Raw genomic sequence first — 23,165 nt, forward strand, 5'->3', positions numbered from 1 at the left:
CACAAGACTCAAAGTGTGAGGGCAGCCTGCAGGCTTCACACCTTTGCCCACGAGCCTTCTTATTCGCTTGTGCTCTCACCCGATTGGCTAATACCCCCTGCATGGGTCCTAGTGTCCCTGTGCTTCAGTAAGATAGGGAAAACATCATCTGATTCACCACTGGCATCCCGCAATAGGCGATAAATGCGTTTAGAGGGCGCCGAGGTCGTGGCGTGCCGCTGCTGGTAGGAGAGGATTTCCGCCAAAGCGCACTTAACGATTGCATAACATCTTGCGCGTCGGAGTTCCCACTGAAGTAACCACTGATTTAAACCGTCCTTCGCTTGGGGCAACAACTTGCGCACTGCAAATGTGATCGGCTGCCATGAGCTGCAGCTCTGGTGGGGTTTTTCTGTGCGGAATGTCATCTGAAGGGTACTGAGAGGAACTGACGTCCGCGGCATCACTACCATCCCCACACTGTCTGATCACCTGCCTCCCACAAACACTGACAAATGATCATGCGTAGAGCAGTAAATTACAATAGAAGGCTGCAGCGTAAAGCACAAGTAACACATTATCCTATTGGTGCAATGCTGCACCACGGCAGTCTTTTCTGTTGAGTACATTTCAGCACCAGGTTCACAGGTAACAGATGGAGCACAGCCATAACACACAGATAACCTCCAGGCAGCACGAGGAGTTGACTCTTTCTAAACCAACACGAGTCTAACGCCACTCCAGCAATGCCATACCTCAAACACGAAGACCTGCTGGGATCTGGACGTCGTGTGCTCTTACCTGAGTGGCTTTGTGGAATTGCTTCTTCAGCCCCGCTACAGACATGGCTGCTACACGGTGGTTTCTAGATGGGGAGGGAGGAAATAAAAAATAATGAACAGATGCTGCAGGTGTGTGTCAGGAGGAAATCTCGGCCCTAGTTGGATGTGGTGGTGATCTTGCTGCCGTTGCTAAGTCCTGTCTACGCTGGTCTTCACCAGAGGGATCTCCTGTGAGAAAGAGGCTGTCTAAAGCCCCGATCAGGCTATTGGATGCCAAAACCACATGTCCAAAACGGTGCTGACGTCGGAGCCAGTTCCCTTTAAAGCGTCCGCCTCCTCGCCACGGCCGGGCTCGGCACTCTGAAGGGAGGCAGAGGTATTTCTAACCCATAAGCTCGTTTGGTAGAAGGACAAGGACGACCTGAGGTGATGGCGACAAAGACTGAGTTCAGCTTTAATCTGACACCGGGATGAAATGACGATAAGACAGAAAAGAGGGGCTACAAAAGCATTAGTGTACATTAGTTTAGGTGCTCTCCCCTCGGATGAGACTCAATGACAGCAGTCTTACTCCTCCAGGACCTTGGACAGCGCCGGTCAACGCAGGACGTCCCACCACGACCACACTAAACCTCTGTCCTCCTCACCAAACCAGTGAAACTGAGTCCACGTGATAAAGCAGACTGATATGTGATCAGAAAGTGGGTCCTGAGGTAAATAAAAGAATAAATGCTGTTTTACACAGGCGAGTGTTTATAAAGGAAACTCAGATTATTATAGAGGCGAGAGGAACACAAGCAGTGTGGCAAAACCAAAATAAAATGACATGTCGCATTTAAGGGACAGTTTGTTTTTTCAGCCCTTCGTGTCTAACTTGGCCGCAGCTTGAGGAGGTTTACTGATTTCCACTTTTAACAACTCATCTTCTACCGACTGCGAGTTCATCCTGATCCCGGAAAGAGCACCGCAACGTGTCATCACTTACTGCACTTACATCTACAAATACCGCGCTTAAGTACAGATTTGAGGTACTTGTAAAAAATTCATTAAAACGTTAATCAAAACGTATTTAATGGATGTGGTTTGAACGACCTGTAACTAAACAACGCGTGATTTCTTCTGTTATATTATCGGTCCTCTTTTCAGCTAATCACACCCTGACTTAATCCGGTCTTCACGATATTCTTTGGCTCATTAATAACCCGCACGGCTCTGAATGAAAGCAGAAAGTCACCCACACACACACACACACACACTTTGTCAGCTCGGCTCTCAGCCCCCCCTCGACGCCAGATGGAGGGTCGATTTTGGTGGGACTACGAGGGCAGACGGTCAGAGTCGCATCCCATATGGCCACTCTTGCAGCCCTGGAATAAGACTCGGACCGTATCATATCCTAAATACTTCACTTCTTTTCAACTATTATGAAGGCGTTTACATGCAGCTCATTTTCTTTGATCCCGACAAGCAAATTCAAGGTGATTCGGCGCAACTACAGAGTGTGTGTGCATAACATCTAAGAGGTGTTACTAATGTTTGCAGTCGTGTGCGCTTGTGGGAGGCGCACTTGTCACCATTAGACCACAAGACTGGATGTGAGAAATGCAAAAACTTAAAATGCATCATCAAAACAAGCTCTGAAGTAAAGAGTTCAGAGATCAGATGATGTGCAATTGTGAAATTGCCCCCTATAGGCATGTGTAAAGTTAAATAAACCTTTCTGTATGGTCACGTTCAGAGTGTAAACAGCCACAAATGTCCCCGCCGCTGCAGGTCAGATCCACGCAGTACAAGATGTGCGTATGTGTTTACTGTAAAACAGTATTCACATGACGCTCCTCCTTCGTAAATACGTTTATCTCTTAGACGCTCGTTTTGCTCCTGCAGTGCAGCTTTCCTGGATTGTTGCATCATTTTGTTGTTGTTTTTAATCGTGTGAAATTCTGCACTCCTGTAATAATCAAATTGCATGACAGTAGATTAATTAAAGAGGAGCATGTTAAAAATGTGGGGAAACACTGGTTGTGTTAGTGGCGCCATCGTGTGGAGAAATTCCGAAAATGCATTCAGACAGGAGTTATCTGCCATGTAGACTACATGGACTTGTCCAGACGCCTTGCATACCAAGACTCCTGGGAAAAAAAGCTTACTCAGTGGGGACTTAAGGGGCTGCTGTATATATTTAAAAAAGCGCGGGGTCAAACGCTAAAAACATTACAGTTGAGGGTGTTAAAATTTGAAGTCTATATGCTATTCTACGTGAATAGCAGTAAAATTCCTGTTTTTCTAGTCACACAGGTCTACACTGCGCCTCTTACGTACACTATATTGACAAAAGTATAGGGACACCTGAAAATTATGCCAACAGTGACATCACATTCTAATACATAAACATTAATATGCAGTTGTCCCCCCCTTAGCAGCTTTAACAGCTTCCACTCTTCTGGGAAGGCTTTCCACAAGATTTTGGAGTGTTTCTTTGGGAATTTTTGTCCATTCATGCAGTAGAGCATTTGTCAGGCACTGATGGTGGACCAAAAGGCCTGGCTGATCATCCCTGTTCCAGTTCATCCCAAAGCTGTTGGATGGGGTTGGGGTCAGGACTCTGTGTGAGCCAGTCAAGTTCTTCCACATCAAAGTCATCCAACCATGTCTTTATGGAGCTTTGCTTTGTGCACTGGGGCACAATCATGCTGGAATAGAAAAGGACCTCCACCAAACTGTTGCCACAAAGTTGGAAGCACAGCATTGTCCAAAATGTCTTGGTATGCTGAAGCATTAAGATTTCCCTTCACTGGAAGTAAGGAGCAGAGGCCAATCCCTGAAAGCAGCTCCATACCACACCTGAATTCAATCATAAAGAAGTGTGTCCTAATGCTTCAGTCTATATAGTGTATTTCTGTCCTCTGCCTCACAGTCGCTAATGTTTTGCTTCCACCTAGTGGTAAAAAATGATGCAGCAACTGCCATTTAACACATGAATACAACATGTTGTATTACTCAGATCAGACAGGCTCTGCAGTGAGCAGCATATGTACGAGGGTGTAATCAAATACGTTGTAGGAACACCCTCAACACCAGATGTTAATTTTGTTCATTTTTTGTTGTTTATTTTGTCTGAGCACTTCTTATTGGCTAACAGAGAAAGTGTGAGTGATACATCAAAGTGTCTGACAGTGACCCGAGTGTAGTTCTCTGCTCAGTTTTCCCTGCCCACTGGCCTTGGCGTTGAAGTGATAAAGTGTTCGGTCCCACGGCTCAGTGATCTGTATGTACGCATGTGGCCTGAGGTGTGTGTCCATTTGTCTTAACCCACAAGACAATAAATTTCACCTGGACAATACAGACAGATGGAGTCTAGGCTCAAGTGAAATATGAGATTGTTGCCATTAACTTTATTACACTCACCCCTGGTCTCATTGTTGGCATCGGCACTCGCTGCAAAGTTGGAATAGCCGGAGTTTCTATTATTAAAATCTTCATATTCTTTTAAAGGTTAATCAGGGCATGTTTTTAACACGTATGACAGAATGAGTGACACTGAGATAAACAGGCATATATTCCTCGCATGAAAAGACATCATGTTCATCTCTCGTTCCAGCTTTCCCTCACATGTGAATAAGCTCCAAAGACACCGACACTCGCTTAGTACAGCAACTTGCTCCCAACCTCAGGAGGCAACCATACATTTTCCTCACACTGACGCTTTGACTCTTGACTGAGGTCATGGCTCAGTGAGGCCAACAGAACTACATGCATTTGGTGAGACCATGCCTTCCAGCACTGGTATAATCTTTTTTTTTTTTTTTTTAGAAATGGGCACACAACATTAATCTGCCAATAAACAGGCACTGGCTGGGAAATCTGCATAACAACAGTAAAACATGCAAACCCAGACAGCCAAACAAAATACAGACAGGAGATCCAGTTTTCACCCTCTTAATGTGAATCTCAGCTACCTCTGACACAGCAGACATCCTTTGCGATCTCTGCCAGAGAAAATGATTTCTTTGGGCTCGTTCAACGATCTCATCCACAGAGCACAAGTTGTGTGTGCTTAAGAATTCCCTAACTCTGCTTCCCGAGTCACCTGCCAGTTTACCTGAACGTCCTCAGGCCGTCCAGAAGTCCTGAGCTCCAACCCTCACCTGGGATCATGAGCTCTCTGTAGCGACTACGAGAATGAGATCATAAGTCGTAAGTGGCCTCTGTAAGGTGTCTGAGATCATCCTGATGGATAGGGTGAGGCCAGAGACTCAAACATTCAGAATATTCACTAGAACGTTGCTCCTTTCCATTGAGAGGAGTCAGTTAAGATGGTTCAGGATCAGTCTCTTGTCTCCGTGGCAGTTCTCTGACCGCCCCCACCTGAGAGGAGACCACAGGGCAGACACACCTGCCCTGAGAACACCTTCATTTTCACTTTAAGTTATTGTTTAATTTTTAATCTTCATTTTACCACAGTAGCATACTGTAACTCAGATGGTCATACTCAGGAGTGCCTGCTCTCGCACTCACAATCGGTTACACTCATTGTCTGCATCTGCAAACTAAACACATGTTGTTTTTGCTGACCTTTGAGACAGCAATCCACCAGAAACAGATTTCACCTTTTTATATTAATCTTTAAAACATAAGCAAATGGTCATGTTTGTATTTCGTCATAAACAAAGCCCGGAAGAATTTGTATCTCAATAAAGGTGCAATAATATCCGCAGATAAAGTGCAGATGGACAGCGACAGCAGACCGAGGAGTTCATTTGTCACACATATGCCAGTTGTGTCACTGGAGATTAACAAGTAAAACACAACAGGCCGTGATCATGTGTTTGCGTTTCATAAGGCCTACCAATCCCCACAGCATCCCACTCCACTCAAACATGCTAATGTACCTGTGCTCTGCTCTAATTGGTCCCAGTGATGCTTGCCCTGCTCCACCTGTGTTCATGGGAAGCCTCCAGTCAGTCCTGCAGTCAGGCCCCCGCCACTGTGTGCGAGCGTGCAGCGCTAATATTATGCAAACAAACACTTCTTTGTTGTTTGGCACTTCTTGCACCGGCCCGCCACTGTGGAAGAAAGAGAGAAAGCAAGTAAAGGGAAAAGGAGAAAGGGAAAAGGGGGTGGGTGAGTAGGGGGTGCTTGAATTCATTAGTGTGATTACCTGAGGTGTGCTACTTTACAGGGGGTAATCTGCCAGCCCACTTCATACCCTCCAAACTTCAGCCAGTCCGCTAATGAGCGCTTGGAAAAGTTAGTCAGGGTGGAGAGGTGCTTTGAGGAGCTATACACGGCAGACTAAGGTGTTATTATATATGCTGGAGCAGAAAACAAAGGATGGTTGCCTGTTTCATAATAGCTAGGAACCGTGAAGACTGTTTTAGCTGCTGGTTTTGATTCTGAATGCATGTAACAAAATGGTGCTGTGGACAATGTGCCAGCTGAAGAACTTGGAGCCTCAGAACAATAAAATCCCCCGCTTAGATGTCTGGCATATTTGAAAGCATGAAATCTCTGACAACAACACACTGTGCCCAAGAATGACAGCATGACTGATGAGTGATATTAGGAGGCAGCACCATTTTCAGCACCATTTGAGACAACATCCCAGATTAGTCACAAAGACACCAGAGGGTTCAGATAGTCACATTCAAAGAGTCGCTTCTCTCTAAGGTGATGTTGAGGACTGCAGCCTCCCTCCTACGCTGTAAGAGAAGGTGGATTAGAGACCAGATCAACCCCTCTCTCATTCTCTTTTTTTTTCTGTCCAGGAGCTCAGGCCACGGCTTTAGAGAGACAGCTGCCATGAGCAAGGCTTAGGACAGTCCAAGGGGAGCAGAAAGTGTGAGTGTCAAAGAACAAGAAAAGTGCAGGAACAGCTTGGTTACGATGGACAAGACAAAGAGGTGAGAGAAATCCAAAAAAGGAAGCCAGAGGATGTATATATAGACAGATCCTGTAACTTTCCCCTTCCTCTCGCCCTATGCCTCTGCTTTATCACACAGCATCAAAACATAGCTTTAGTCCCTTGAGTGGCTGGCCTTTTTATCTGCTCCCCAGCTTCCCACGGCGGGCCGCATCCACCCATAATCTGCTGCCGTTTCATGTCTGGAGTGCTGTAGAGGAGGATAAGGGACTTGTTCAAGTGAAGATCAATGAGGTTGTATACATGGCATATGTGCATCAGGAGAGCGTGATTCCTTTTTTCTTTTTAAGGTGGCATCAGCCATAATGAAAAAGAAAATTATACATGGATGTACTGCTGAAGCCACGTCTGTGATCTTAAAGTTAGGGGGAAAGAAAAAAAATCGTCACCACACCAAAAGGCCTGGACGAAAAACTCACACCAGTCGGGACGCTTCTACCTTTTGTTTCTGAACGTGCTCCCTGTGGATCAAACATGAAGGATAGACACAATGAAAACTGTAAACATGTTGCATTATACATTTGTCAAAAGCACATTTGGCTGTATGTCACAGGTACCTTGTTATTTAAGACAGTGCCAAGTGTCTGTGTGTGTGAAATCAAAGCAGACTGATTTATTGGCAGCAATAGCCGGGGTGTGAAACTGTGTCAGTGAAGTGAGGGAAATCACCAGAGGCTGTTTTCTATTCACTCCACAGCTGGTTGACGAGATCTGCAAGGACTAATTGTGCATCAGATGGAGGCTGCAGAAATCCGTGATTTGTGCTTTGACTGTTCTTTGTACTATGAGCTACCCTCCTTCCCACCCAAGTGGCACACACTCACACCACAGGGAAGTTAAAAGTGCAACAGAGAAGCCTTGGGACACACACACACAAGACAAACACACACATACACAAATCATCGATCGACCCCAAAGTCAACCCGTGACCCTGACCTCTTCTACCCCCTCCAGGAACAATCTCCTGCAGGAATCTGTGGAAAGAAAAAAACAAAAAAAACAAAAACACAAGGAAGTTGCAGTTAAAAAGAAGTCTGGGTGAGACAGAGATAAAGACAGACAAAAAAAAAAAAAAAAAAAAAAATGGCACCGAGTTGATTGTGTTGGAATGAATAAAAGGGGAAGGGAGGAAAACTTTGCATTTGGAACTACTGATCAAAGTAATTCCCACAGGAAACCTCTTTTAATGAGAGCTGTACGAGAAAAGAAGGGTGGAAGACGAGGAGAGAGTGAAAGAGAAGAAGAGTATGGCATGCCATTCCTGCACAGAAAATAAAGAGATGAATCATACAGAGCGCCTAGTGGAAGACGTGTGTGTGTGTGTGTATTGGGTGGGAGGGGTGGTTGTTTGAAGGGTGTTTTCAAGATCATTTTAACGTCTTCACTGAGGGAGCGTCAGAGGCAAGGCCAGGTTAATTAAACCCAAGGGAGTACCAGCTAAGGGGGCCCACATTTGAATATGTCACAGAAATAGCAAGAGTGTGTCAGCTGAGGCCGGAGCTCGGCGAGCAAACATGTTGACTATGCATTACACGCTAAAAGAAAGAGAGAGAGAAATAGAGACAGTCAGACAGCGAGGGGTGGGGGCTCCGGGATAATTTGTGTGGCACTGATGCTTTGCTCTTCTATACCCAACGCGCCACCGGATTTCTCTGAGTTATTAATGTTTGTCATTAGCTGCATTATGCTGGAGGACAGTGACTGGGAAAAAAAACTGCAGAAATTTATATGGGACAAATATTGACAATAGCTGGCTCCTGGGTATTGGAGAAGAAGAAAGGATGCAAACTATGTTAATGAATGGTAATTAACCACAAGGGTTTGTCTCTCCTGGATCCCAGCTAAATTGGTCCCCGAGTTGCAGCTAGAGACAGTCCTGGCCTAATCCTTTATTATAAAAAGATAAAGGAAAACGACATCATTAGCATATATTGGAGAAGGGAGGGGGGGGGGATCAAAAAGTGGAATTATTTCTTTTTAATTCCTGAATGGAGAATTCTTCACACCATTGTTAATTATACATATTAAAAAGAGAGCAGGAAAGTGGTGAAAAGGAAAACAAAAGCTAGGAGAGGTGAAAAAAAAAGGGATGGCGATTGAAGGGAGGCGTGTGTGTGTGTGTGTGTGTGTGTGTGGTCTCTTGTGTAGGATGCCAACTCAAGGACAGAGGAGACCAGGATCATGGCTTTGTATTCGAAATAAAAAATAAGAGAGGGAGGAAAAATGAAACCGATAAAAGAGGATGGAGGTAGCTATGTCAAAGATGGAACCAGTCCCCTAATACACCCCTGTGCTGTGTGTCCATGTGGCCCCTTGTTAATGATGCCAACAGCAGGGGTCACTTGTTACAGATGGGAACCATGCCAACAGTGGGCTGTCAATCACGAGAGGGGTGTGAGAACCCTGCTGTCCGCCAGAGCACCCTCAGTCACCACTGCGCCACTGACTGACAGCCCTTTGAACTGCTGGAATGAACAAAACACAAAAGGCCGTTTAGACATCGAGACCAGACGTGAAATTCACAATGTGCAAGCAGTGCAGCATTTGAAGAACACAATCTAGGCAAGAACACATGAAAAGGTTTTTATTTTGAAATTCAGAAGTTTTTAGAATAAAATTACTGATATTTAACATAATTATCTGCTACATTTACAGCAAAACAAATGCAGGGTAGAAACTATAACATACATTCACAAAAAGATGGCTTCCTTTATAAATAAATACTCAGAGCATACTTGAAGATTAAAACTCAGTGGACTTCAGTCACTGGACAGGGTTTCTACAAGCAGTGTAGTATGAGGTCTGATAAATGGATCCACTCTCTTACAGTGAATATTTTGCTCGATGCTGCACTCTTGACTTTCTTAAAGTGTCGACTTGGCATTGCTAGGTCAAGTCCCTGCACCCTAAGGTCCTTGAGGTTGCCAAATAAATTAGGCGGAGATGTAAAAAAAAAGTTTAAAAAGAGTTTAAAAAAAGTCTAATTTAAACATTAGCATCAGCATTTGCCTTATCACCCCAGGTCCGCGTCGAGAGTGGCTGCACTGTAAATTAGCTTGGCGCTAAAGGGCCCTGTCTGATAGACATAGTGCACTGAGCGCTAACACAGATGTCGAGGGCTCATTTACAAAAGCTGTGCTGCTGTGTTGAGCCAGTGGCCCAGAGTGAGTCGACAGCGCTTTTCTCACAAATATTGGTTCTGCTGCCCCAACTCAGCTTGGCTCAGCCCAGCTCCCACCGAGTAGGAACTGAGGAGGGAGGGAAGGAGAGAGGTAGAAAAAGAAGAGGATGACAGTTTTCCCAGCCTCAGCCCAGGGAGTCAGGCTTTTTCGCTGACTGGTGTTGCGAATGTGGCCAGCTCTTCTGTCAGCACTTTCCTCTCCTTCATCTTCACGCGCACAGCCTCCATTAGCTGGCCGGCAGAGGGGATCTGCAGGGGAGGGGAAGGATAGAGAAAGAGTGTGGGGGCGGTGGTAGAAGAGGTTGGAGAAAATGAGGAAAACATACAACTGCACCACTATTAAAATAAAAAAAAAGTCAGATTTTTGACACCTGACAGCTTTTCAGAAACCCTATTTTCCGTTCTGTGAAACAACAGAACCTCCGATACAACATGAGGACGTGTGGAACTTTTAAAGGGGCCATCCATGTTGAGAGTTTTGACAAAGAAATCCAAAAAACAGGCTACACAGCAGTAGTTTCAACAGAATTTCCACACCTTATGTTTTCTCTCTAAGCGTCCATTCTCAGCCTGTGGTAAAGTATGGTTGTTAAGTATTTAAGGAAAAGATTGCATTTTTTTTTCAAATCTGTTTTAAAGCAACACTCACATGCCCAAATGTAAATTTAAACAGTTCCTGTGGTTGTTTCTCTCGTGGCAGTGAAGACATCCCTAATGTAATTTCAGAGAAAACAAACCACTGAAATCCCTCGTCAAAGATGCATTCTTAGGTTCAAGCTAAAGCAAACATGAGGTACGAGTGGTCTAAGTCTTTTTCCAGTGAGACAGGTCTGTGGATTTTGTCCCTCACTGTACACTGTAAGCGTGTCAGAAACTCTTCTCTTTAAGGCCAGTACAGAGAGCAGGACTTGTGTTTTAGGATAGATTTGGGAAAAAAAGTGAACAATAGTGGGTCTGAAGACACACTACCCTTTCCCCAGAGTCTTCAGTTGATCTGTCTTCAGCAGACACACCTCAAGGCATAATTAAAACATCACTAGGCATCACTGGGGACATTTATTTATAGCATTGTTGTGTTTTGACTGGACTGGGAAGGTTAAGACGATGAGAATTCATGTGCACTTGATCATAAAGGATTACAAAGGTTGTGCACAATGGAACTTGCTTACATGTGATTGCTTAGTTTACGTTGTGGAGATGGTCAAATAAAGTGAAAATAAAGAGGTGGACAGGCTTCTCCTCAGAACTCTGGCTAATTTTGTTTTTCCTCTGAATCGACCCAAGGATTTTATGGTCATTAGGGCGCCTGATCAAAGGCAAGCATTCGTACTGTATCACACATAAATATTCACTTCAACTTAGATGCAGGCTTTTACAAGCAAGTGGGAAACAAATTCATTCCCTGAGCAATTTCACAAGTCACATGGCATGAGATAAGAAGTGGACGATCCAAGCTGAATATAGTGACTTCAATATGATATAATCTTTCACTTTTCATCTCTTAAAAGAGAATCTGAAAACACAAGTTATTGAACCATACAAAGAGGAACTGGCTGACACAAGTCTGTTGAACTGTAACAACCTTAACTAAATAACATCTGCACTGGGAAATACAAAACATCGCGTTGCCTTGAAGTGATTAACACAAACTCACAGGACATACTGGAATTAGGCCTGCAGCTGACACTGTTTTAAGGACACAGCAAAGGACTGTGATGAGATTTGAAACTATCATCTTATCAATTTCCAATATGTCTGTAAAGCGAGCACCTCAGAAACTCACACACAGAAACCCACACAGCACCCCTCCCCATGCCCCTTGACACGTCTCTCCTCTTCATTAAAGGTAACAGGAGCAGGGAACACAAGGCTTTGAGTGCCAGGAAGAGTGTGTGTGCACACTTGAGAATGCGTGCAGTGGGGAGTCAGTTCCAGCAGCACTGGATGCATCAAACACGCAGCGCTATTCCTCAGAGAACCACCGCACTGAAGTAACTGCTGAGACATCTCCCTCTGCCTGCGCACCCCTGAGAGACTTCACTCTCTCGCTCTCACACAAACACATTCGCATAGGCACACGCATACACACAATTTCCTAATCAGCTAATTGCACTTAGAGCCACTAACTATGCAAACAAACCCACTAAAATAGAGACATAGCCACAACACGAGGCTCTGTGGGACAGCAAAGAGGGAGACTCGATCATTAAAAGCTCCTATATGGGAATATGAGTAAACAACACCAACAGGTAAACATGATCTAGATAAACCTAACATGGGAGAAATTTGAGCCGAAACAGTTGAAACAATGAAGGAGTACCTGTCTACAAGTATTTTGAGAGCATGTTAAGTCACGGACAGTGGATAGAGGACAGGAAATGATGGAAAGGGAGATGCAACAGCTGTACCCAACTGGAACTCAATAGAAATCAAAAGCATAAACACAATGGCCTCAACATACTCATTAAATTTGATGTGTGTGACCAAGTTCAGTCAAAGAACTTTCTGGTGTCTTTGCTGATAAATTGTAAAATAACTGTAATTAGGTTTGATAAAACACTTCTCATTCTGATTCACCTCCCTAAGGTGTGTGACTTATATCAGCAGATCCACATGGCACAAGCAAACACACACATTTGCACACAGGCTCATGAATGGGAGAAACAAGACTATCATTGTGTTTCATCTAACTGCCATATTTACAGGGGACTGGTACCCTGCAGGATGGTTGGAGGTAAGCTTGTGATGCATCTGCTCTTGTGGATCCCCTGGGCTGCTTAAGGCGGTGTTAGGAGCTGCCACTAATGTTATGCTCCAGCTGATTTAGCTGGGGCCCCTGTCCCCTTTGGCTGAGACAGACAGAACCAGCAACACAGGCCCTGTTTTGCAGGAGGCCCTGTCCCCTTTGGCAACAGTAGAAAAGCTACTGTTGCATTAAGTCATGCTAACTCACATCCATTACTATTCAACAGACCCCGCAGAGGAGACCTTTTGTCTAGGTATGATTTCATGAACATGTTTCAGAAGTCAACTGACATGTAAAGCCACTGACACTGACAAGTGAGTGTGAAAGAGCGAGAGTGTGTGTGTGTGTGAAGACAAGGACAGGGGCTGCGAGCAAAAGGTGTTTTTATGAGCCAATTAAATGACATTGCTATTCTACAGCCTGGGGCGCACCTCAAGGCAAGGAGCAGCTCAAAGTTGCAGCACTCCTGTGACCATTGTCTGGTAGTGGCATCACACACACCAACTTTTTTTTTTCTTAAAAGATCGATCATTCAAGCTCTTTTGTCTTCTCCCTCGGAACGGGTTAGCACAATTACTTCCAAGGGCCCAATTTGTGAACAGTTGTGAAGACTTTGTCAGGCTGCTGGATATCTAAATGAGTAAAACTGAAGAGGGAGGGGGGAATCAGAGCCTAAAAGAGATATAAGAGGGCAAATCATCCAAATTTATACATGACTACTGGCTGCTTTTTCACTTTTATCCACTAGTTCACCACCTTACCAATATAACTATAGGTGTAATTAGGTTAATATTGCTAATTAATTTAACTACAATTTTATTCTAGAGGAGGCACATTTGGGACCTTTAAACCTCCAAGAGGAGTGCTACCTATATACCTGTAACAGCACTGTAACTTAAATACAGCTTGTACATTTATACAGTAATAAACAAGGATGCACACTACTTAGTTAGTTTTATAATAACTGTGTAACAGTAAGGTTCTGGATGATCCTGTTATGACAGGAGTGCTTTCACAGTGTTGAAGGATTCTTGCTATTAGTCTTTGTCCCTGGCTAGCGAGCAGTCTCCAATCTAGGCCACTATTCAAGGTAAGGGAGAAGTAGTTACAGTAGTTTTATCACAGAGGGGGGAAAACAGCTCTTTGATCTTTGATCTTCTCACTTTTGTTTGAAAATCAAATTTATCAAACGGGAAAAACAACAACAGCATGATAAATAGATTAAAAAAAAAAAAAAAAAAAAGCCCAAGCACAAAGGCACCACACTAAAAAGTCTTGCATTTGATTATCTCCGATAATGAATATGTCACATTTGCAAAGAGGGGCTCAGGTAAGAAAATCACTGAAGCACCGACAACCCTATTCTCTCCATCTCCTTTGTAATTACCTACCCCTGCAGCGGAGCAGATCCCTCTCTTTTCTCCCTTTCAGGCCACTAGAGACTGATATGAAAGGGAATTGGACACTTGGGGCCACAAATACTGTAATTAAAAATCTCTCCTTTTCTTGATACGTTGTTTGGAAACATCATTTCAGTGTGCAACATGCATTTGTTAGGGATCTGACCTAAATACACCCTAGATTAAACACAGGAAAGCACCGGGTCTTTGTTTCAGGTTCCTACTCATTAGGTGTGAAAATTAGGTGATTCAGGGGTATAAATTTAGAAAGGTGATATCCATACAAAAGAGATGCAACCTTTAGATAGAATTCAGCAAATCAAGAGCACGCCTGGGATTAACCGTAAGGCTCACTGGCCGAGGTAATGCACTGGGACGCAGTTACAAACAACAAAAGTAGCTTTGCCTGCAGCTGTCACATACATAAGAAGAAGAAGAATCACTTTATTAGCAGTATATATATTTTTACATAGACATACTGAATTTAACTTCTGCATTTGAACCATCCTTAGTTGAACACACATGCAACACCCGGCAAATTACATGCAGTGAAACACACACAGGAGCAGTGGGCAGCATCAAGCGCCCGGGGAGCATATTGGGGGGTTAAGTTCCTTGCTCAAGGGCACATTTCAGCCGGCTAATGGGGGGGGGGGCATTTTTCGCATTAATCACTCCACCACACCCAAATTTTTCCTGCCCGTCCAGTGGGGGAATCGAACCGGTGACCCTCCGATCACAAGGCGCTTCTCCAACCTGAAGGTGCTAAGAGTTGTTGCCCTTCGGTGTTTGTTCACGGACAAGGAATCTGACACATCTAGCCATCCATTCAAAGAGACAATGTGTACTTACTCACTCACTTATTATCTTATGTTAACTAAATCTAATCCTAAAAATGTAATGTCCTCTATGCTCCAAAAGGCAGACTTTGGGTACAATCAAAGTGGCACTGACCTTAAAGCACCAAAACAGCATCATGAATCAATAATAATAGCATGATTATTCACCTGGCCAATTTCAATGGATCGGCTCGCATGTATTATATACTATCCTATAGCTCGCCTGGTTGAGTATTCACCCCAACAGTTTAATGGCTAAGGACCAACAAGCTGTGTCTGCTCTTTCTATTTATGTAACATGCACACTGAACATACAAAAAAAAACAACAAACAAACAAAAAAAAAGAAGTCATAGTTTGCTTCAGTACTAACAACTCCAACACCAGTCATCTCCTGGGAATCCCCCTCTTGGTCCCTGCCGATGTTTCAGCGACATATTTACAGTACAAAGGCTCTGCTCGAGTCCCCTCCACACACATACAAACACACTTAACAGAGACGGAAAAAGAGTTGCTGATTTAATTAGCTCAATCATTAAATGAGGCTTAATTAGAGTCACTTTCCTTTGGAGAGAAGCGTGGGACTCAGAGCTGTTCTTTGTCATTACGGAGGCATAATGAGCCACTCAACACACTACACTAGACTACACTACCCCTCATCCTCACAGTACTGACAACAATAGAAAACCAGAAAACTTTCTCAGCACATTAGCACAATAAGGCACCAAGCCTTTGATATATTTAATAGGCGGATTGATGATGTAATGCCATATGGAAGTCTAATATGGTGGAAATGCTTTGGCAAGAAGTGGCGTGAATAAAGTCTATTATTTAATTTTAGATAAATTTATTGTCATAGCAATGAGCTACAGGGGCCCTTCCCCAAAGCTCGATGAGGGTTTGAAATTACAGGAATGATTTCAGCCCTGCGGTCCACCCATAAACGCCCTCGATGTTTTATAACAAGTCCAGTCCAGATCGGTCCGGCCTGCCTCTACCACTGTCTTAATGTAATGTTCACCTGCTTGTTATACTGTGGAGGCTGATAAGAAGTGATGCTTGGACGTCTCCCTTGGGTGTAATTGTGAGATAAATATTAGCAGGCCCTCTGCGTCACCCCATGCCAGTAAACCAAACCACTGTCCTCTCATAAAGAAATCAACAGAGTCGATGACTTTTTAAATGTTATTATGCTGTCATGAGGCTTGAGATGGGTATATGCGTCTACAAAATGAGTGTGAAAAATGATCTGGAGGGAACGCATGTGTTTGCATGCATGTGCACACGCTCTGCATGCACATACTCCTCCTGTTCATTATTGGCCAGCAGCAGAAGCCAGTCATTTCCCTGTCTTCATAAAGACTTGGCCCATTAAATTCTACCTCCAGTCAATAATTAGGACTCCACAAATAAACCAAAGGCAATTAAATCAATGCTTCCCCGGGCCGGTGCCTGGACCCCACGGCCCACATGGACACTCCATCTTCTCTGCTGGCCTTATTCATGGCGGGTTGCAGTGGAGCCATACAGTACACCCCCTGGCCTGCTCATGATTATTAGATAGCACCGTCCCTCGATCCTGGCTATGGAGCACTGCTTATGGTGGCTCTCCACTGAGAGGCATAGGGTTTGATTTCATTAACTCACCAGTGGAGGTGAGAGATGAGGAAATGAATGCAATGTTTCATTTGGTTTTGAGTGGACATGCGGGGCAGCGGCGAGGGTCTCCTGAAATGTATGCCACTTCTTTGGCATGAAGGGAGCAGTAACTCAACACGCTCACAATCAAGTATCTCCAGTCCTGCAACGCTGTTTGCCAGTGTTTTGTGGATGTCTCCCTTTCTTGTTATGTTGACATGCGGCAGCGCATGACAGTGATGGCGAACAATGGCCGTCTCGCAGAGACACAGTTACACACATACACACCCTACACATACACTTTTTCACATCTGCACATACACACACAAAGAGTGAGTGATGTTTTTTTTATTGACAGGGCCACTGAGATAATAAAGTGCTGTCCCACTGGCAGCTCCATTAGGCCCTGACAGTGACAAGATGAGGCTGTCGTGAGAGTGCACACGCACACACAAAAATGTACACATACGCAGACACACACACACACAGACGGACACATCCTCATCCTCTTTCAGTGACAGCCAGCCTGTTAAGGACATGGATCTCGCTCTCATCTTTCCTTTCACTGGGTCTATTTCTGTCTCTGTCTTTTTAATCCAAAGAAGTGTGTGTGTGTGTGTGAGTGCAGCTCAGGGGTAAGATCATATCACTATTAGGGGAGTGTGTTATTAGTGTCACAGGCAGGGTGACAGGCCAAGCCATTCCACTTCACAGATGTTCTGCTTGGTGAGCCTTTCATAAACTATGACAGGGAGCGGAAAGGCAGACGAGGTACAGTATGGGAGCGGCCAAAGTGTGTTCCCTCACTGAGAAAATGGTCGCTTCTCAGCACCAGCACACATGTGCAGTACAGGCACATTATCACGGCGGCCTTAAAAATGTCAAATTAGGAGATCTATCTTACAGACAGGCGCTAAAAGCATCTTCATAGACTCTTACCCTGCTTTTGTAGAAACAGAGCCTGGTGTCCCCCTTGAAACGACAGTACGCTTTAAAAAAAACAGACGAGAGGAAAGCGCAAGATTGAGAGAAGAGGAAAAGGGAGAAATAAATAAATAAACAAAAAACAGAGCAAGATGGACTTGAAAGGGGATAGAAAAAGGCTGTTGCAGCGAGGGGGGGATGACTGCGGAGGTCCCAGTGGTCCCCACAGGGACCTAGGGGCAAGTCTCAGCCTTGTCATACTCCGCTCTTCTCCTCCTCCACTCCACACACCAGCTCCCCCCCTTCCACCACCCCTGTTCTGCCCACGGAAAACGTCGATAGCAGGCTGCCGGTGCCGAGGTCTCTGGTGGACACTAGCTCATTCTCCTGGCATCGACAGGCCCGCCAAATCAATATTTAGTTCCCCACTAACAAGCTGCCTCGGGGTCTGAGCCAGAGAGAGGGAGAGAGGGAGTGAGAGAACTAGAGAGAGGAATGCAGGACAGTGGAGGATGGCAGAGAGAGACAGAGCAGGGACTGAGAGCTGTCCAGCTAGAAGGGAAAAACATGGATTCAGTAGAGTGTTGTGTGTGTGTTAGTGTGGGAGGGGGAGAGGAAGGTGGAAAGGTCAGAAGAAGATCTGGGGAACAAGAGAACAGTGTCTGGTGTGTGTCGCGGTGCGGAGGCGACGCATGAGTGCCTGCGGCTGCCACTGACAAGAGCACAGACAAGACACACACACACACACACACACTCGACACTCTCAATCATACACATATCACAGCGAGCAGACGTTGACAGCACTCGAGTAAAGCTCCAGCAGAGCACTCACAGATGAGTGGCTGTGCACACAAAGACTCACTCACACGCGCACGCATGCACGCACATGCACGCACATGCACACACACGCACAGAGAGTAAGTATGTAAGTTGCTTTTCTTTGTTTTATCTTTTGCATCGCTGTTTTATTTTTCCTACAGCCTGGAGCAGGGCACATTGGGATGGGAACTAAGAGTCATCCTCCATTTATTGTATTTGGGTGAAAATGTTGGCTAAAGATTTCTACACAGATTTCCATCCATTATGGAGATGTGGCTAAAGATCAAGCTAAAAACATCAAGGCTGCAATCAGCTGCACAAAAACCATGTAAAACATCTTGACATTTTATTTGTGGTTAACACAATCCTCAACTCCTTGAATGAAAATTAAATTGTGTATATATATATATATATATATATATATATATATATATATATATATATATATATATATATATATATATATATATATATATATATATATATTCTTCTTCTTTGGAAATAATGACTGTACAGCTTTACAACATACTGAATAGTTTCAGAAACAAGTGTTAACATCTGACAAACTCCGCAAAAATAACCAAAGTTCAAGAAAACAATTTAAGATGCAGTTAAATTTTCCAGGCTTCTTCATGTTGGAACACAACTATTTTTTTGAGGTGAAATAAACCAGTCAGTGGAATAGCTCTGTCACCTGTATTATCTGATACCACCCTTTAAATCTTCCCCCACATCGCTGACACTGAGTGAGTGACAGCATTACAAACTAGTGGCTGAGCGATAAACTAACATACTTCTTACTTTTTAAAGGCAATCCAGATCAAAGTCCCATTGCAATTAAAATCTTTGGGAAAGGCAAACAGTAGAATGTTTTTGCACCATCTGAGAATCTGTTGTAAAACTCTGCTCAATTTCAATTTACTTTTGTTACCATAACGTTTCAAAGAAAAACTTTCTGCCAATTTACCAAGTCACTTTATTAACACTCCAAACAACAGTAGTTTTATAAATCTACACCTCAAGTAAGAGTTGTTTTAGGCTGAAAAATCATTTTACTGTGAAAGGTTGCTTCTAATAATTTGCGAGTGAGTTCTCAACCCCGTATATATGCAGGGATGAGTAACTTGTGTGATTATTAATGTGGATGGGTGAGCCTAACCTTCTGCTGGAGGATGTGGTTGAGGTGCTCCAGCCATTCCTGGTCTCTTGGACTCTCTGAACAGGCCTCTGTCCCCTGCAAAAACAAAAGCAAATACATATGATGGGATGAAGAATGAAAGACACGCATAGTGAAAGAAATCACTTCAATGTTTACAGAGAATACCTTCAATAAATACTAGGAATCTTGTAAATGAAATGTGCAAAATTTCAAGTGAAAGACTGGAGACCTCTGTGTTTCTGGGCAAAAAAAAAAAAAAATCTGCCACTGTATCTTAACACTGGCCTCTGTGAGTCTCCTGCTTGAGGGCAGAATTGCAGCATCACACCAGCCAGGACCTTGAAGGAGCTCTCTGGAGATTCAGTGGCGAGTTATGCCAGGATACGTTTGCATGCTACTCATGTATAAAGATCTAACAGGATGGTAGCCTTGTTACTGCTAATGGTGATGGGGAGAAGAGCAACTGTGTGGCCATGTACACCTCAGCACTAATGTGTTACCTCTTCCCCTCAAACCCCAGGTGTTGCTGCTCCAAATGATGTGACGAGCCTTGTACTGCCTCACAGGGACACGGAAAGGGCAAGCGGGGGGCGGGTGGGGAGGAAATGTGTGTGTGGCTGAATCTTAAAGTCCTCATGCTTGCAGACTGGAAGACTTAACGGGCACAGTCCGTCCGGAGGTGGCAAGGGCTATCCAATGCCACAAGTCCTCAAGGGCTCCACTTTATGTGAACTTTGATAAAGTCAGCTTCTGCTGCTGACTTCTGGAGAGTGTGCTCTGAAGATCATCCCCAGTATTCATTGTAATATATGCATATCAGACAGGCAAATGAAAATTATCTGCAAACTTGTGCTTTCAAACAATATCAGTGTAAATGCTCAGCTATTTAAAGTAATAGTAAAAGTAATATTATTGTGTACATCAATCATTATATCATTTCTATTATTTTATTATTTATTTTATTCAAATCAGCTGATTCCCAAATGTGAAGAAAATTCAGTACCATAAAATACAATTTCACTATCTGTGTGGTTGATATTTTTTTAAAATCAGTGCAGTCAAAAAATAAAAGCTTTTCAAGGCTTTTTGTTTTACTTGAATTCACAATAACAATATTATAACGATATCAAAAGAAAACTTGAAAAGTAAAAATTATAATTCAAATTCATCTTTAACTTTCTTCATTGCGTATTACCGTAATTACTTTCAAAACAGAGAGAGAGAGAGAGAGAGAGAGAGAGAGAGAAAGAGAGAGGGAGAGAGAGAGAGAGGGAGAGAGAGAGAGAGAGAAAGAGAGAGGGAGAGAGAGAGAGAGAGAGAGAGAGAGGGAGTCTCTCTGCGTCTTGGCTCCCTTTTATGTGTGATCGTGATCTTGTGTGTTAGCACCAGTCCAGGCTAATTTCAGTGTATGACTGCTTCTGAGAGTACCTGGGAAGTTAGGCAGAGGCTGACCAGGGTGAGGGGAGTGTTTTTTTGGGGGTGGGGGGTGGGGGGGGGGTGTGACTACTGCCTTGAAGCCTCCCACAGGGGTGAGCACAGTGTGTGTGTGTGTGTGTGTGTGTGTGTAAAAGAGTGTATGTGATGTGTGTGAGAGTGTGTGCGCTTGTCCACCCTTGGCAGATATATAACAAAGCACTGACCCTCCATCAAACATTAGGTGCAAAACAAACTGGCCTGGCAATTATAGCCTTATTACATCTGGATCATTAAACCCACAACAAGTTATCCGGTGAGACCAGAGCTGCCCGGCCCTCTCCGGTTCCTCTGTTGCACACTATGGAATAGATAGAGGCAAATAATAGTGTGGAGTATGACACATGTGTGTAGTTACGTTTGTGCACACTTACACATCTTCTTTGCATCTGTCTGTGCACATACATCACATTGGTTTTCTGTGTGTTTGTATTTGTGTATAAGGAAGTAAATGCAAGTTTGACTTGAAGGTTTTGAAAATTAAAAAAATCAATAATACGAAAAAAACATGAACAGATTCACCACTTCCATGAAATGTCTGTAAGTACCAGCTGCACAAATAAACTTACTGCAACAACTTTTGTTGCATTTCTCTTCAGTAATACAACTCAAGCAAAAGCACAGATCCTTAGGTGGGGCAAATCAAATGACAAATGCTCTGGAGAAAGGAAAATATGTAGCCTTGTATGTAGGATCTTCCTAAAATACAACCACAACCAGCAATAATTAATTTAAAAAAAACTGATATGGTTGAAATTCAAAAAGGCACTGAATAGTAGCAGTACCCTACAATATTAAAACTTTCGCAAACACTGTTGACAAGAGAAATCGGGAAAACTCAAGAAAAGCAGCTATGTTGGCAATGGAGTATTCTCATTTAAAAGTAAAACTGAAAAGTAAAAGCAATCCCATTGAGCTCCGAGCTCTGATTCAGCACACCGGTATCGCACAGCCAAGTGAATAAATGAATACACTTGTTATGTGTTGGACTTGTTGAAAACTGCTGGGACATCCAGATAACCTCAAGTCACGTCAAGACCAAAGAAAAACATACAATCTACAGAGCTCTGTACATTTTTTGGAGTGAGGGTGGGAAATCACGATTCTGAAACAAGTATCATGAAACTTCAGACTCTGTAACGAAAATTTCAAACATCATGGAAACGTGTCACAAAACAGCTTCATGGGTAGATTCTGGATAGTTGTATTCTGTGGATCCATTTTAAAATGTTCTTGCCACTAGTTAAGCATCATTTTCACAGCTAAAGCAGAGACAGGGTCATGCTGGTTTAAGCACAGTGAACTTGATTTTCATCCAACAACAAAGACAAAGTGCACATCTGAAACTGCAGCTGTTTCTCTACGACACAGGCAGATGCACATGCATTAACAAATGTCTCTCTCAAGAGCTATTTTCCAGCAATCAAAACTGTGCTAACTGACACATTATCATTTGTGACACAACATTTACAATTCTCTGGTCGGTGCGTGCCAACAGTGCTATGATCTATGAGGGTTCAATTAACAAAATAGGAAGAACACACCCACCACGCTAGGGCACCAAACAGCCTGCCATTAGCCACCATTAATAAGACAGAGAAAACAAGTGAGGTGGAGAAAAGAGTGATTTTACCCACAGAGATTTCAGCTCTGGTGAAGGGGACTTTTTGTCAAGTGAGAAACTGTTCCCTGTCATCTCCTGGGTGGAGTTGGTCTGCAGAGGGCTAAAATTGGTTTCAAGTGTGAGTAAGTGCCTGATGCGCCTTCTCTTATCTTGTGATAGATGGGAGGAAGTCCCCAGGGATGGGTGGTTGATTGTAACATGGGGGGTGCTAATTGATGACATGGCTGAGTATGATCTATGGTAGAGAAAGGGCCCACCAAGTTGAAAAAGAGAGTGAAACTTGAGACTTTGAGTCAGTAGCAAAGATTTTCAGTCCAATGACTGCTTTCAGTAAAAGAAGAAGAGTTGTACTTACTCAAGTTGTGCCATATTAAATCTTATATCAAGTCGACAGGCGCTGCAGGTGTTGGCAGGTTTTTGATCTTGTCGAGAGCAAGAACGCTGGCTTTAAACATGAAGCCACGTCCTTCTCTATTGCACAGCAACTTCCCAACTTATTAGTGACGTGCCTTGGTGTGTGGTACACCTTCACTTGGTGTTCAACCTTGCTTACTTGCCAAAATCTATCCACCCAACAATAAGGGAAGGTCAGACAGTCGTAGAGATTTCCAGCAAGGCTAAAAGATGTTAGATAAAACAGAAATGAACTAAGAACAGAAGGCTTCTATTTCTCCATATT

The 23,165-nt window shown here is 43.7% G+C and overlaps 2 protein-coding genes across 7 annotated transcripts in view; both read right to left on the minus strand.

The window, feature by feature from the left end:
- Positions 1 to 1,427, minus strand: part of sh3gl2a (SH3 domain containing GRB2 like 2a, endophilin A1) — a 33,772-nt gene extending 32,345 nt beyond the window's left edge. For 4 of the 6 annotated variants that reach the window (XM_046416490.1, XM_046416475.1, XM_046416481.1 and 1 more), the window contains exon 1: positions 781 to 1,426. In XM_046416490.1, coding sequence (XP_046272446.1) covers positions 781 to 825 — 45 coding nt within the window. In that variant the 5' untranslated portion in view covers positions 826 to 1,426. Of the gene's footprint in view, positions 1 to 780 lie in introns of all 6 variants that reach the window. The other 2 variants (XM_046416459.1, XM_046416498.1) reach the window with 2 other exon arrangements.
- A 7,533-nt stretch (positions 1,428 to 8,960) lies between these two features.
- The window catches only part of cntln (centlein, centrosomal protein), an 80,979-nt gene continuing 66,774 nt past the window's right edge, over positions 8,961 to 23,165 (minus strand). The window contains exons 26-27 of the mRNA XM_046416515.1: positions 19,390 to 19,464; positions 8,961 to 10,114 (exon numbers count right to left, since the gene is read on the minus strand). Coding sequence (XP_046272471.1) covers positions 10,004 to 10,114; positions 19,390 to 19,464 — 186 coding nt within the window. The 3' untranslated portion in view covers positions 8,961 to 10,003. The remainder of the gene's footprint in view (positions 10,115 to 19,389; positions 19,465 to 23,165) is intronic.

Source organism: Scatophagus argus, chromosome 2 (assembly GCF_020382885.2).
Source record: "Scatophagus argus isolate fScaArg1 chromosome 2, fScaArg1.pri, whole genome shotgun sequence".
Classification (NCBI taxonomy): Eukaryota; Metazoa; Chordata; class Actinopteri; family Scatophagidae; genus Scatophagus; species Scatophagus argus.